We start from the raw sequence: 15,945 nt of genomic DNA, 5'->3' as shown, positions 1-15,945 counted from the left end.
AGTGGAAAGATAAATGGATTCCATTTGTCAGTTAAAATTTTCAAAATAAAAAATGTTTAAAAAGAGACGATGACACACGATGTTTTCATGACGGTCTGAAATAACTGGCTTGCTGAATATGAGCTTTTAAGTGGTGGTACAGTGTAGTTGACACAATGTAATTGAATTTGCACAAGGAGGTATTAATAATCCCCCTGGAGAGACAGAGGCAGAGGCATGTTGCCGTGGTGTGACTCGACTAAGGCTGGTGAGACTCAGAGCCAGGACTGGAAGCCAGGCTTTCTACTTCAGCGCCCAATAGCCTCTCCACTGCGGCTTGTCACAGGTGTAGCTTGGAGTCTTGTCTTCCTTTGCCAGGTCACCCTTCTCCGAAGGGTCTTAGAGAATTAATTGCTGTGATCTTTCCTTCTCTGTGTGGAGTTCAGACGTGAATCAAGGTTGACTCCTTTTTGAGACTGGTGTGATAAGTCATCTAGAATATTTGAAAGGTGGTGCAGCCAACCCCTGCGCATTCAGGGGGGAGCATTTCAAGGTAGCCTCCTGAGGGGATTTAATGAGAAGCCAAACTGGCTATGAAGGGGCATAACAGCATAATGCATAGCTTTATCATTAGCCCCACTGAGCTTCTCGAGCATCAAGTGAAGTGTTTTGTTTTCATTAGATGAGCTCACAGTTGGTAAAGATCTGGGTGGAGGGAGGACAGGAAAGTTTCCATGAAAACCAAAATCTCAAATACTACTAATAATGAAAAGAGAAGGCTTGCTTTCATTATTTTCTAATTAGAGAGTTGAACTTTATAGCTCAGGAAATAAGGCTTTCCTCTTTGAATGTAATACCCTTTTCCAATGGGGTGCTCCACATGGTCCTTCACTTACAGAAGGGCCCATTCAGCTGAGAACAGGTGCCAAGCGAATGACTAATCACTTCCTTCCAGATGAAGGGCCGAGAGTGAGGAGGCGCTGGAAGCACAATGCCAGTGCGCGCTCCCAATGCACGCTCTCTGGGAGAGATGGAGCTGCAGTCATTAACTTCAGAGGTGGGGCAGTTATGCCCTGCCGGTAGGCACTGTTCTTCTTAAAATCATAACGAAAATAAGTTAATGGCCCCTAATAAAACCACTGTGCAGCTCTTGTGTACCAATGCTGAAATGTGATGTGTGAGAAGAAATCTTTAGTTGTCCCTTGGCGTCGGTGGGGTGGCCCCATCTTGTGAGCTCATAGGCCCCTATGGGTTATCTCAACATTCATTTTCTTATTGGTCCTCTTCCACATCTTCCGCTCTTTCATTCTTGTTCCACTCCACCCCCCTTGCTGTGCATGTATCTGGGAGGAGTACCTATTGGTTCCTGCTTATTTTTAGATTTAGGTGAAAATCGAAGGGAGTATTGGATATTTGTGATCTTTGAATTAAAGTCGACTCTACTGAGTGGTTTCTTCTTAATACTTTTTTCAGGGTTATTTCTAAGCCTTTAGCTCCTTATCCCTGCATTTAAAACCCTCTGCAATCCAGTGTCTCCTCCACCCCCACCATTTATCTAAATGTATTTTCCGTTTCTTAAGCAGGATGTTTACTCACAATAAGTGTGCCTCATCCCATTTTCCTCCTTCCCACAGCCATGCTTTCACTCATGCCCACTTGGAATATTCATTCCCCTTTCCTCGGTATATGGTATCACAAAATGGGTAAGACCATGACTCTGGAGCCAAGACTGTCTGAGTCTAAAGCTTAACCTTGGCCAAGTTACTTAAATTCTCAGTGCCTTGGTTTCCTCATCTAAAAGTGGGGCTGATAGTTCCTACCTCATAGGGTTGCTGCGGGACTAAAATGAGTTTAAAAAAGTACTTTAAAACAGTGTCAGTGCTATATAAATATTAGCTGCTTTTATCACTTTTACTCATACAAATGTTACTGATTCTACAAGGTCTAACTCAAGTCTGCAGCCTTTCCGATTCTCCAGCCCAAGAGGACTTCTCCAATACTTCTCATTTCTGTGTACCATACACTCACGGTGAATGTCTAGTGGCTTGTATTATTCTTTCCTTCTTTCATGTTTTCCCCCATTGAGATTATGAGCTTCTCAAAGCCATGGATCTTACATGTCTTTTGTGTCCTCAATAAAGACGTGGAAAGACCCCAAATCCTAAAGCGTGAGGTACCTCCCCACTCAGTGTTTGCTCTGTAAATGCCCTGTTTCTGACAGGGGGCATGATGAATGAGTAGTTCCAGATCCGTATACAATGGTGAGTCAGAAACACTTTCTAAACAGCTGGAAGAGCTACAGTACATGAGGGAAACAGAGGAGTAGAAAGACTGTAGAGAAGGTTTTCTAGGGTCTAGTCTCGTTTCTGGTGTTCAAGAGTTTTAAGTTAAGAATTTGAGTTATTTTGAAACTATTTTTGGTTGCTGCTCTGTATTCTTTTGACTGCAACACTCTGAGTCAATGCCGTATTGGCCACAGCTTTGTAACATGACACTTGCGTGTGTTGAACTACACCTACGTAAAGTAAAAGTACTATTCAAATGCAGTGTACCGTCGATACCAATTTCTAGAATCCACTGTAGAGAGGAGAGTCCTCTGAGATGGTCACTTCTCTTGTTTCACAACTACCTCCTCATCTCAGGGTCACCCAATGCACGCTCCGTCTTTCTTTAAGGACATTTAAGCTCATTTATGGTCTCATCACAGATCCTGCCATGGGCTGTAACCAAAGCAGAACGAGTGAGAGGATGTGGATGTGGGGAGCAGGGTTGAACACTTGTCACTGGGCTTTGGACATTAATGAGACATGGTACCCAGGATGCTGCCTCTGAATGGTGGGGCAAAGGAAGGTGCCCCATGTAAAGACGGCAGGGATCCCAGGGGAAGGAAGCCAGGCAGGTGTACAGTGAAGAGAATGAGTTGGGTTATCTTAGGATGATGCCCCTTGAACTTTAACGTGCATGGGAATCGCTTGGAATCTTATGAAAATGCAGATTCTGAGTCAGTAGGTCTGGGATGGGCCTGAGCGTCTGCATTTCTAACCAGCTCTCAGAAGATGCTGTAGGTGCTTGTCCATGGACCATACTTTTAGTAGCAAGGCCTTAGGAAAGAGCATGAAAGGGATAGGCCTGTGAGCCTGATAACCTGATAAGTGACTGCCAGATAAAAAGACATTATTTTCAGGTATTAAAGGATTTAGGGAATGGGCATCGATGGTGTCCCTTCAGAAGCAAAGTGAGCAGGTTCTAAGGGGAGGGTGAAAAATGAGAGAGAGAGAGAGAGAGAGAGAGAGAGAGAGAGAGAGAGAGAGCAGAGTCCATTGATCAACTACTCTACCTACTTGGAGAATATCCTTTCAAACTCTTCTCAGTTGAAACTTGAAATTTCTATGCTCTCTTTTAACCAGGGCAGGGACTCCCCTCCAGGCTGTCTCTTCTTAGCTTCAAAGCAGTCCACTGATGTAGTGAATAATTTCATCAGTTGGAAATTTGGTCACTGTAAATCCTCAGGGCCCATTTGATTAATTTTGAACTTAATGGGTTGGTTGATTGTCATGTGAACATGTGACCTAGCTGCCATCCCACACAACTCCTCTCACCCTTGGCATTTTAGGTCAAAAAGAATGTCACCAGAGAGTCAGGAACATGGTAAAAGATGAGAAAGAGCCCACCTCAAGCTAGAAGTGGGAATGGCAGGAACTGTATGGCAGAGCGTGAATCTGCCAGTTTACTCACAGTGTTATGGATTCGTTATTCATCCCTTGAAAAGCATTTCCTGGTACCGTGGTTATGTGTAAGTTATCACAAATTTCCCTTGAGGAATGAAATGAGAAATATTTACTTTGCAAATTTCAGATGCAAATAGGAAACTGTTATGCATAGCAATCAGCCTGGTACTTACAGAATGAAATTAAATTCAGAGGAGAAGATCTTCGTAACATCTGGAAGCTTTCGGATGCCTGTGTTACAGATGCTCCTGTGGTTTGGGGCAGGGTGGGAATGTGGGCGGAGTGAGTAAAAGTGATTGTTATTAAGGAATAGAGATAAAAGCGGTAGAAAGGCACTTTGTAATACTATTTTCACATTAAATTTAAAAACATGGAGTTTGGCTTTATCAGTAACACTTCTAGCTGCTGAAGGTAATCAGAATTTAAAAGCCCCTAACACTGTGGGAGTAGTTAGTCTAATGGTTCCGATTTAGAGATCTAGGAGATGGGACTAAACTTTTAAGTCTTTTTCATTTACGTCTGTAAATATTTCCAGCCTGTCTTTTTACTATTGCATCAATTGCATTTTCGTATTGTATTGCGTTCCATTTCCTTTTGCTAACTAGTTTATTCCGTGCTCTTGATGGTTCCAGAAAGCATCTCACTACTTTAGAACAGGTTTTAACTCAAACACTTCAGGAGGATTAATCTCCATGTGAGAAATCCATTTCCTCATTATTAACAATCTCTTTATTTAGCTACCTTGCGATTCAGGGAGTTCTTCCTTGTATCTCACTGAGATCATTAAACATTCTTTGGGTTATTGGAGCTACTCAGGACTCCCCTTCTTTTCCTCCCACCTTTTATTTAGCCTTCAAAGAGGAGAGAGGCTTCAGTGATAGGTTAAATTGAAGGATATTTTATTACACAAGAATGGGAGAGGAGTCCAGGCATCTGGATCTTCCCCCAATCGCGTTTTAAATTCACCAGTCATGGACACTGGACAACTGAAATGAACTGCCCGGCACTCTGGTGACAATGAAAGGAAGCCATCTTTCTCTTTGGGCTCGCTCTGGTTCTCTTCCTTACCTGTTACCCCAGATCACACAATCCTTGCCCTGTCTGTGGCTGGTGAAGGCAGTGTGGGCTTGGACTGCAGTGTGTACCGGGGTTGGGGGAATATTGCTTTTTAGGGGTGAAATGCTATTTAATAAAGACAATGATTCTTCGACAACGAGGGTGGTCAAGTTTGGTTCTGGGATTTTCTTATGTTTTTCCAAAGTAGTTGATGCTGCAGATACTTATGTGTCCCATAGACCCCTCGGAGGTCTGGAAAATCAGGACACTTGGGTTAGGAATCAATCATCCAGTGTTAGAGCTGCCGAAGGAGCTACACTCGTGCCCATCCTCCAGGGCAGGACTGCTTGGATGTTGTGGAACACTAGAGAGGTGTCTGCCCCTCCTCCTCTTTTTTTTTTTCTTTCCAGCTGGTTGGGGTTGTGGACTTTGCATCCTCTAGAGATTTTATGAAATTTAATTCATCAGGAAGAAGAGAGAATGGACATCTGTGTTAGAGGGTTAAATGTTCATTTTTTTCTGTGTGAATAAGTGATTACTTGATATATGAGAAGATCCATGGTGATTAATTTATAGATTTGTATCAAGTTTCAGGAATTCTGGTTTTGCTGGCAAGGCAATGAATCTGCTGGGCTACAGTGGTACTTAACTGACAGTTCTAACTAATGGACTTAAATAAGTTTTCATGGGAAATAGAAAATAATGATTTCGCTTATATGGCACAGTGCCTGCCTCAAAGTAATGCTTTAAAAGTTTTCACTGAACGAATGAATGAACACATGAGAGAAAGGAGATCAGTAATTTTCAACCAGGGATGGGGATCAAATCAGAATTGCCTCTTCCACTTTCACCTATGTTCTCTCTACCTCACCACCTCACCTTAGAGATGCCGATTTACCCTTTTTAAAGTGTCCTGAGCTCCCTGTTCCATGCCTACCATCACTTTGAAAATCATTGCAAAGGGGTGATACTCTTCTTGGATGTTTGGGACGGAGAAAATGTTGGGAACCACTTACGGGTATTTGAAAGCACCCCGCACGGTAGCTGATAAGAAATGCTGATTAAATTTTAATCAGAGGGCTGAGGACAGACATGCAGGTAATGCTAAATATGTGGTTTTAAAATTCTCTCCAACCTTTTAATTGTTTAGGTTTCCATCAGATGCCCATGTTCCCCTCCCCAGTTGCTTAAAAAAGGAAAATTCCTCACAGGTATTTTAAGCGGGGGAGATTTGTAAATGCTCCGGGCTCAATGTACACCAGATTTTTAGTGTTCTGGATCAGTCTGTAAAGAGAGATGGAGAAACAGGCAGCGTTTAATAGATGTGTTTCGTTTGCAGTGCCCAAGGTCATGGTCACAAGAGGATGCTGGCTGAAAGTGGCATCAACAAAGTCAAGTGACTTTCCTGTGCTTGAGGGGAGCTCCAGGGACCCTGGGGATAGAAACGGAATGGGGAGAGCTGGTTGGCTATTGCCAGGAAGTTCTGCTGTCAACCTCTTGCTGAGATAGGTGTAAGCATCATAGCTGGCAGTCTGTTCCATTCTCCCTTGCAACCCCTGAGGAAGCACCAACATCCAGGGCTCCTGGCCAGCTAGGTCGTGCCCCACCACGGAGCCAGCACACTGGGGGTGATGGGAGATTCCATTCTCAGGAGAAATGAACAAATCGGCTACTTGTCCTTGCAGGCAAACTGGTCTTCTTTGTAGTGTGCTGGCAGTCACACTGACCAGTTATCCAGATGGGCGCTCAGTCTTTGTAAAAGCCCAGGGCAGAGGCCGGGGGCTTGGATTGGGGGGATTTTTTGTCCATTCTATAGATAATTGGTTGTGTGATGATGCCAAGCCTCCTAACTTCCCGGAGCTAATGCTCCCTTCTGTAAAATTAGAATAATAATAGTACTCTTCCTACCTCACAGGTTGGCAGGTAGTGAGTAACACGATAGGTAGAGATAATGTACAAGGCAGGGCTTTGCAAAATACAAAAGTACAGCCATAATACCACAGTGGCGTTATTGCTCGTCTCCCTAGTTCCCCAGTGACTTTGGGAAGCAGCCACATTTACTGGGTTCTGTCTACTTTGGATTCAATAAAAGGTAGTACATGCATTTGGCTTTTTTTAACCCATGCAGCAACCACCTAAGGAAATGATAATTACTCTTGTTCTGTAGAGAAAATCTAGTGTATTGGTTAGGTGGACAGACTCTGGAGCCAGCTTGGTTTTACATGCTGGTTTTACTAATTGTATGACCTTGGATACATCACTTAAAGCTTGGTTTCCTCGTAGTGTGGTTTCTGAGCAGTAAATGTGTGTGTCGCGATCACAGTAAGGCCTCCACCAGTGTTAACAGTGACTATTCCAGCTGATGAAATCAGGAAGTTGAATGATTTGTCTCTAGCCACAGAGCTGAGAAGTAGCAGCACTTGGAGGTGAACTCGGTTTTTCTGACTCTGAGTCTAGCATGCATTCTACCTTCTAAAGTTACCCACTCTCGGTCCTTTCTGTCCCTTTGATTCTTAAGAGGTGAGTGACGTTTTGTTGTAATTATTTTTACAACAACTGAGTCAAGCAATCATGGGCCACATAAGACATTATGTGGGTAGGATGGAAAGGACTTTTATTTCTTAAGACTCTTTTGGGGTCTGACCACTCATCCATATATTCATTCAGTCAACAAACATTTATTGAGCACCTACATGTGCCAGGCATTGTTCTAGGTGCTGGAGATACAGCTGTGAACAAGACAAAGAGGGCTTGCGGGGAGCTAACATTCTAGTCTCAGGGCCTTCTTTGGGAAAAGTCCATAAACTTTCCCTTAGAGCACTTACTTTTCTTTCTGTATTGATAAATTGATACTTTATCAATTAATAAATGTTGCTCTGTATCACGAACAGCTTTATTTATCTCAAGCTGCTCTGCTTCAACATTGCTTGGGAAGTCTGTTAAAACTGAAGAATTTCAGATTTCCAGGTCTGGGATAGGACTGTCACCTGTAATGGAAATGACCTTCCCCCGCTCCCCACTCCCCTCTTGAAATTCTACTTCACAGCGAAGTCCAGACTATACCTTTTGCACTAAAACACCCATTACTTCGGATTTCCCCACAACTGTTTGGTGAGTTAGTCTTACCTCTCTGGTTACACCATCATTTCCTGGGGGATATTTATATTTTACCTCCTCTGTATTCCAGTAGCATTTGACCTTTGGTTGGACATGTGTACCCACATACTTATTAATTAATTATTCTCTTTAGATAATTGCTATTTGGACCATTCATAGGGAGGCCTTGTGGTATAGTGGAGAATACACAAGCTTTGAAGATAGGCTGGGGTTGAATTCCAGCCCCGCCATTGTCTAAGGTGCCACATTGGTCAAGTTACCGACCATTCTGAGCCCCCGTTCCTTCCCTTGAACAAAAGAGATAATTACACCACTTTGCAGGGCAGCTGTGAGAATTAAATGACACAACCTAGAATAAATAAAGGCCAAGCACAAGTGCTCAAAATATGTTTGTTGCTAACATCTTTCTCGCTTCCGTAACTTTTGAAACTCTTCTGCAGATGTGGTTTGTAGAAGGTCAGGTTTGGGCCAAATAAGACAGCAGTAAGAAGTCTGGTTTAGGAGTCACATGACCTGATTTCTAGCACTAACTTGGCACTAACTTGCTGTGTGACAAGTCAGTTAACCTCTTTGGGCCACAGGTTTATCATCTGAAAACTGAATAGAGCCAGTCTTCTCCCATCCCCTCTTTTTCGTAAATTGGAGGAAAATGATAATTTGGAAAGGATTATTTTTAAGACTCAGTTCAAAGACATCACAATAATAACAACAAATCCAACATACACATGCCAAACACTTTTACATGGTAGGTTTCCAAGGACCATTTACTAAACAAACGAATATGCCCAAACAGTCCCCAGTGAACTAATTCATGATCTCTAAGCTCCTTTCCAAATTTTCCCACCACCCCAAGAACTCCATACACTCCCTTCCATAAGGTAAGAGCTACTTGACAGGACTCCACAATGTCAATTTTAATTTCCAACTTCGTGTTGTGATGTTTCAGAGTTTATACAGCTCCCGGGGAGAAGCAGTTGTCACCATGGCAACCTTCAGGCCGCTGCAGTGAGAGAAATTAGTGCCTGCCCAGACCTAGTAATTGCTGTGGTCTTTTCCTCTTGGATTCCTAGCAGTGGATGCTTGAATACAAATACTGAGTGGGCTCCAGCAAGCGAGGGTAATAGTGTACAGCAATAAACTATCTGTTAGCTGATGCTTACATTTCAGACAAATTGAGGAGGCTGTCAAAGGCATTAGCTTCTATCTTTTCCAGGGAATCACTCTGAGAGATTTCACTAGGGGAGAGAGGAAAAAAAAAAAAAAAAGAAGAAGAAGAAACATGAAAGAAATGACTGTGTCTGCATAATAATAAGCTGTGTGTACAACCCAACAACTGGGGGCTCCAGTGTGTCCTTTTAAAAAAGAACAGGGAAGCCTTAAGTTGTCCTCACATCATAAAGTGCTAACACGCCCATCCCCCCCGCCCCCCTCGTTTAGGAACACCAGTGGGCACCTGCAACCCAGATGCAGTTGAAATGCAAGTTTCAGTATTCCCTGTTGACGCGACAGGTTCTTTTCCTTATTTATCTCTGACTCAGAGTCACAGATTGTTAGAAGTGGGCACGTCCTTTGGGAAAATCCAGTCAGATTCCCTTGTTTTACAGTTTTTGGAATTAAAGCTCTGAGAGGAGAGGCAAATAATGCTCATGGGAAGATTCAGGGCCAGGGTCAGAATGTCTGGGTTCTCAACTCCATCACTCTAGTGAGGGTTTTAATTTGGGTTAGGATTCATTGTTTCTCAACGCTTTACCCCTTTCCCCAAACCCTGTTCTGATGCAATTGCAAAGTGGTCAACTCCTACACAAAGTGTCCTTCTTGTGTTGTGACTGTCTGTTTATTTGACCATTTCCTTCACTTCATTAGCAAATTGAGGACAAGGTGTATTGTCCTATTCACTTCTAAATCCCTGGTGGCTTCATGTAGCCTGGCACATAGGGTATAAATGAATGAATAGATAAGTGAATGAACTGATTTTTTTTTAAAAAAAAAGACACAAAAGTAAAGGAACCAATTTTGCCATATATTTACCACCACCAAGCATGTAGGTAATGTCAATGTTCCCCTAAAATCCCAGCAGAAGCTACCATTTGCTACCGTCTGAGAAAGAAGTCGCAAAATCTAATGTTTACATTCCCTGAAGGCTTCAGACTTGATGAGAGCTTTAGCCCACAGAAAGGCTGAGCCTAAGGCGGTTAAGGTCTTTTATGAACAGCACAGTGATGGATAGTTCCCAGGCTGATTGTCTTATTCCTCCCTAATGGTTCACTTATTTAACTGTGGCTGCTTTCCTCACTAGGAGGTCTTAATACATTAAAAGCTATCAAAACTCAACATTTAAACTTGAGAGCAGAAGCGTAAGGGTCAGCCTCAAGCAAACTGACATTTATGTAACCTGCAGTGTATTTCCTATGATATGCACTAATTCTTAATGAATTATTTTTAATATCCTCATTGCTTGCTTATACCCTAAAGAGCCATCAGAGGTTCCTCAAGGAACTAGGACTGATGACACAGCATCGCCTTTAGAGATGCAGATCTGCTTCCAAAGCCCAGAGGATTGTTTAGATGCTCTCTGGGAGCTAAATGGCCTCGAGGTCCTTTGACTCAGACTAACATTAAGGAGGATGCTGGAATACTGGACTCCTTTGAAAGTTCTCTTTCCACGTATGGGATCTTGTGTCCTAGAAGCTGACGCAGGGATATAGGATTGAAGTTAACATGTAACACAAATATGAGATCACATTGCATTATCAGGCTGCTTTACAATTTTGATAAATGCCTTTTATCAGTATGGCTATAGATACTGTGTTTTTGTGATACACTTATATTTTAGATAGAAAGATAATCTTCTGATGCACAATAAACTTTCAACACATTTTCTTCTATGTAGGTGTTATCTAAAAATGTGACAGGAGGGAATAGATGCTCTAGCAGAGGGAGAGTTTTTATGACTGAAATCTATCTTCTTTTCTACTTGAGTAATTTATCATCACTTATCAAAAGACATTCAGTTCACTGAAGCAAGGTTAGTTATCTGGATTTTAATAACTCTTGAAAATCATACCTTTTCTTCAGAGGTCCCTGGGTATTATTTGTACTTTAAAGATAAAAATGCTAGAGTTTCCTAAACACAATTCCTCTCCTAGAAAAATTATCCCCTTTCAACTATGTGTTCTCTGAGGGAAAAATTTATTCCAATTATAAATGTCTTTTGATATGCAGTATCTTACTTACATTTTTATGACCTCATTAAGTCCTCTGAAAGCTTGAGATGGGATTACTTTGATAGGGAGATAGGTGAGTGATCTAGAAAAGAAAAAAGGAGAGCCAAGAGCTTAAGATTTAAGATTGGGTGCCTTTTAAATTCATGAATAAAATGTGTGCGTGTGACTACAGAGTTCCAAATAGCTAGATTCAGGTTGAAAGTTCTAACTTATATCAATAAAGAGAGGTGCCATGACTCATTCTTGGTCTTTATCAAAGAGTGTGTAATTTTGTTTTTAAGATAGTGAACTTTGGGATCAGACCCAACCAGGTTCAAATCCCCACTCTCCTACTACCGGGCTATAGGACCCTGAGCACATTATTTAAGTCCTCTGTTTCAATTTCTTCATCTATAAAATTGAAATAATAATTTCTACTTCACAGGGCTGTTATGATGATTAATCAAGATAACCTGTATAAAGGGTAGAGCTTGGCACCAAGTAAATAGTTAACACACGGTTTTAGAGTGGACTTACGGGCTTGTTGGGAGGATGGAAAAGAAGCTATCTTGGGTAGAGTGGAGAAATAGATGGTGAAAATACAATTGAGGGCTTCCTTGGTGGCGCAGTGGTTGAGAGTCCGCCTGCCGATGCAGGGGACACGGGTTCGTGCCCCGGTCTGGGAAGATCCCACGTACCGTGGGGCGGCTGGGCCCGTGAGCCATGGCCGCTGGGCCTGCGCGTCCAGAGCTATGCCCCACAACGGGAGAGGCCACAACAGTGACAGGCCCGCGTGCCGCAAAAAAAAAAAAAAAAATACAATTGAAAACCAGGCAGGCGAGAGAAGGGAAGATTCACTAAGAACATGTTCCTATTTTGATCTTTACCACCTTCCCCAGGCAGCCTATTTTAATATTATCCCAACCAGACCACTTTGCTCCTATGGTTAAATCAAGTGGACCTCTCATGCCATTATGCGGGGAGTATCTACAGAGATTCCTTCAGGCACTTACTTATATCCAGAAGAACAATCTGAGTGTTCTTGGACTGAGATAAAAGTTATGCGTTACATAAAAGTTGAGCAAAGAGTGACTAGTCAGCAAGAGCAAAACCAGAATAGGATGATAAAGGAAACTGGGGTTAAGATAACTCAGGAGAAAGCATCTGCAAGGCGTAGATGAATGTTCAACCAGTATTTATCAAGCATGTACAGTGATTCAAGGATTTGGCTCAAGGACTGGAAGAGAAGAGGGGAGTGGACCAGGACATTTCAGGAGGGACGTGAATATCAAGAATATGGAGAATAGAAGTGGGAGATGCTGCCTTGTTTTTCGTGTGTCTATGCAGCAGACACTGGCTTAGCTGCCGGAGGAGAGCACCTCCATCATGATAAGCATATTCAAATCAGTGAGCTGTCTTACAGTCCCAGAAGGGACTTGTAACATGCTTGTAACGTGCTGTGGGAACTATGCACACCCACCTGTAACCTTATTTTACTCACTCAACAATGGTGTGAGGTGGCTATTTCCCTTCGATAGCAGAAGAAACTTGATCACAAGAGATTAAGTAACCTGGACAAGGTAACATGACCAAGAAGAGAGTCTCCAAATGTTCTTTACTGTGCAATACTGGCCTGAAGTGTATGATTCCTAACCCACTCTCTCTCTTTTTAAATTTTTACCCCAACTTTATTGAGGGATAATTGACAAATATAATTGTATATATTTAGAGTGTACAACGTGATGATTAGATGTATACCTACATTGTGGAATGATTGTCAATATCAAGATAATTGACACATCTGTCACCTCAAGTAGTTAACTTTTTTGTGTGTGTGGTAAGGATGCTTAAGATCTACTCAGCAACTTTCAAATATACAATGCCATATTCTTAACTATAGCCACCATGCTGTACATGAGATCCTCAGAACCTATTCTTCTTATAAGTGAAGGTTTGTACCCTTTGACCTGTATCTCCCCATTTTCCCTTACCCCCAGCCACTGGCAACCACCATTCTATTCTCTATTTCTGTGAAATTGGCTTTTTTTCGAGGTTCCACAGAGAAATGGTACCATATAGTATTTGTCTTTCTCTGGCTTATTTCACTTAGCATAATGCCCTCCACTTCCATCCAGGTTGTTGCAAATGGCAAATTTTCTTCTTTTTATGTCTGAAAAATATTCTGTCATGTGTGTGTGTGTATATATATATATATATATATATATATATATATATATATATACATATACATATATATATATATATATATATATATATATATATATATATATATATATATATATACCAAATTTTCTCCATCCATTCATCTGTCAAGTGACTTTAGGTTGTTTCCTTATTCTTGGCTATTATGAGTAATGCTGCAATGAACATGGGATGGAGATGTCTCTTAGAGATAGTGCTTTCGTTTCCTTTGGATGTATACCAGGTCACTCACTCTCTCTCAGTGAGCAAGGTGAAGGGACATGAATTGGAACCTTGTTTCTCTTGAGAAGAGGCATGTCACACCCTTGCTATTCCTCCTTCAAAGCAGCTTACCAGCAGTTCCTCTCTAGGGCTAATGCAAAGAAATTTCATTGCAGAAAAATGCTTTCACTCAACTCTCTCTTAGAGATGCTACAACCTAGAACAAGTAATCCAAACTTGCTCCTCTGATTTTATTCCTGAAGACAGTCCCACGAAGTACATCCTTCAGTACCCAAACTTATTTAACAGAGCATCCGAGAAGAACAGGGACTGTAGGGGGAGAAATCTTCCTATGATGGCATGTTTCCTTCCTATATTTCTTCTGCAATCATGTCTGCTTGGCTTACTGATTAAAAACACAGTTTTATTGCTGTCTGCACTGCCAAGTCAATAAATTTCCAGAAGAGAAAGCTGTATTCTACTGTACCCCATGCAACATCAATAAAACTGACAGCCAAATTCTGATTCCAGAATCTTTATTGCTGGGGATAATTCAGTGCAGAACACATTTTGGAGAGTGTTTACATAAAAGCTTCAACTGAACCTTTCAGAGCTGTTTATTCATGTAAATGGAGCCCAGAAGCTGGAGCCTCTCAGCAGGCACCCTCCTCCTCCAAAAAAGGAACACAGTGTGGCTGGGATTTGACCAGGGAGGGTGCCTGAGTTTTTGATGGATGTAGGGATGAGGGATAAGGAGCAAAGGTTGGACAGAAGGGAGAGAAGCTGTAGATCATGCACTGGCTGTCCCCGGTGACTACGGAACAGCCCTGGTGCAAGATGAAATTTTGTAGAGTTGATGTTGATGCTTCAGAGCAGGAAAGGCAGCAGTGATGAGAGTGAAAATAGAGTTCCTACCATAAAAGAGGCACTGAGCAAACAGGAGGTAGCTTTATGGGTGTGGCTGGGACAAGAAAGGGGCCTGGGGGTCAGGGAATGGGGAGAGAGGTGGGGTGAGACAGGTGCACCAAGCTTTTCACAACAGAAGGATTCTCATGAAGTGATGTGGAGAACGTGCTTCTATGAATCCCAAACTGTTTTCCCCACTGACTTATATTTTTATTTTAGACATGTTGTGTATTCCTTTCTGATTCATCACAGTGGGCAGCAGTTACTAAGCATTCAAGCGGCTGTCTCCTGTATTTAAATGTTCACATGGCCCATGATTTGTTAGTAACCATTTGAATGTACTCCCTTTGAAGGTGATCCCTTCTCTGATGGATGCTTCTGTGATTCTTTCCATGAAGCCAGAAGCTCTTAGCAATGCGAACAATTGTCTCAATAACCCTGCAGCTCTACTCCTGTATATATCCCAGAGAAATTTGCACACTGATACCCCAGGAAACTTGCACAAGGATTTTCTTCACAGCCTTGTGGCATCAAGGGGTATTGAAGGCAACCTGAGTGTCCACTGCTGAGGGAGGGGGGCTAAAGTGTACACCTGCGAATGGGTCGCCAGTTAGGAGCAAGAGTGTGAAGGTGCTCAGAGCAGCATGTGTGGGTCTTAGAATCATGGTGTTAAGAGAAACAACTAAGAAATTAATGATATGTATACACGACACTACTTGCAGAATTAAAATGCAGACACACCAAACATTAGCCATTAGAAAACATATAAACGTACATCAGCGTGGTTGCCTATGGTGAGTTGAGAGAAAGTGGGAGGAGGGGATAAGATGAATAACTAAAATGAGGGGACTTTGAATGACCCACTGATTATGTTATTTGAAGGCAAAAGTATGGTCAACTTAACCCTCTGTACCTGAGAGACCAATGGAGAAGACAAAATTTTCATTTTGATGTACTGAGTTCCCCCCTCCTTCTCTTCCCTTCCTCTTTCCTTCTTTCTTTCTTTTTTTGTTTTGAAAGTTAGGTCTACATGAATTCTAAGAATTTTGTGAACGTCAGGAACTCTTATGGAGAGGTCTAGTTAATATCATTTGATACAGAGCAGAAGCCAAGGAGAACTGAGGAAAAAGGGGCCAAAAGCAAGGACAGTCCAGCAGCTCTGTTGTCCAGTGTCAACAAAGGGAATGAAAGCTATGCATGGAGCAAAGAAACATAAGAGATTGACACTCCCACACTATGCACCTCAGGTGGGTGGTAGAGAACCAAGGTTACTGGGCAAATGTGAAGTTGAACTTGCAGCGTGGAGCGTTCTCTCTGCCTCTTGAATCGTGCGTGAGGTGGCTGTGGAGGCATGTGGTGTGGAATCACGCAGTTACTTATATTTATTACAGTTCATAGTCCTTTTTATAGTTTTAAACTTTGATTTTTAAATTAATTGATGATATAACACAGGTGATACCCGAATTGTGGCCAAATTCTACCTCGATCAAAGAGCCTTTACCAGAGATGTTGAAGCAGATACTTAGACTGGA

The 15,945-nt window shown here is 42.1% G+C and overlaps 1 protein-coding gene across 3 annotated transcripts in view; it reads right to left on the bottom strand.

Moving 5' to 3' along the window:
• The window catches only part of LHCGR (luteinizing hormone/choriogonadotropin receptor), a 63,759-nt gene that overhangs the window by 33,271 nt on the left and 14,543 nt on the right, over window positions 1-15,945 (bottom strand). For all 3 annotated transcript variants that reach the window (XM_065890990.1, XM_065890992.1, XM_065890991.1), the window contains exons 2-6: window positions 11,115-11,186; window positions 9,041-9,115; window positions 5,973-6,047; window positions 3,881-3,955; window positions 3,715-3,792 (exon numbers count right to left, since the gene is read on the bottom strand). In XM_065890990.1, the coding sequence (XP_065747062.1) occupies window positions 3,715-3,792; window positions 3,881-3,955; window positions 5,973-6,047; window positions 9,041-9,115; window positions 11,115-11,186 (375 nt within the window). The remainder of the gene's footprint in view (window positions 1-3,714; window positions 3,793-3,880; window positions 3,956-5,972; window positions 6,048-9,040; window positions 9,116-11,114; window positions 11,187-15,945) is intronic.

Source organism: Phocoena phocoena, chromosome 14 (genome assembly GCF_963924675.1).
Source record: "Phocoena phocoena chromosome 14, mPhoPho1.1, whole genome shotgun sequence".
Lineage (NCBI taxonomy): Eukaryota > Metazoa > Chordata > Mammalia > Artiodactyla > Phocoenidae > Phocoena > Phocoena phocoena.
This window is presented reverse-complemented; position numbering and strand designations above follow the sequence as displayed.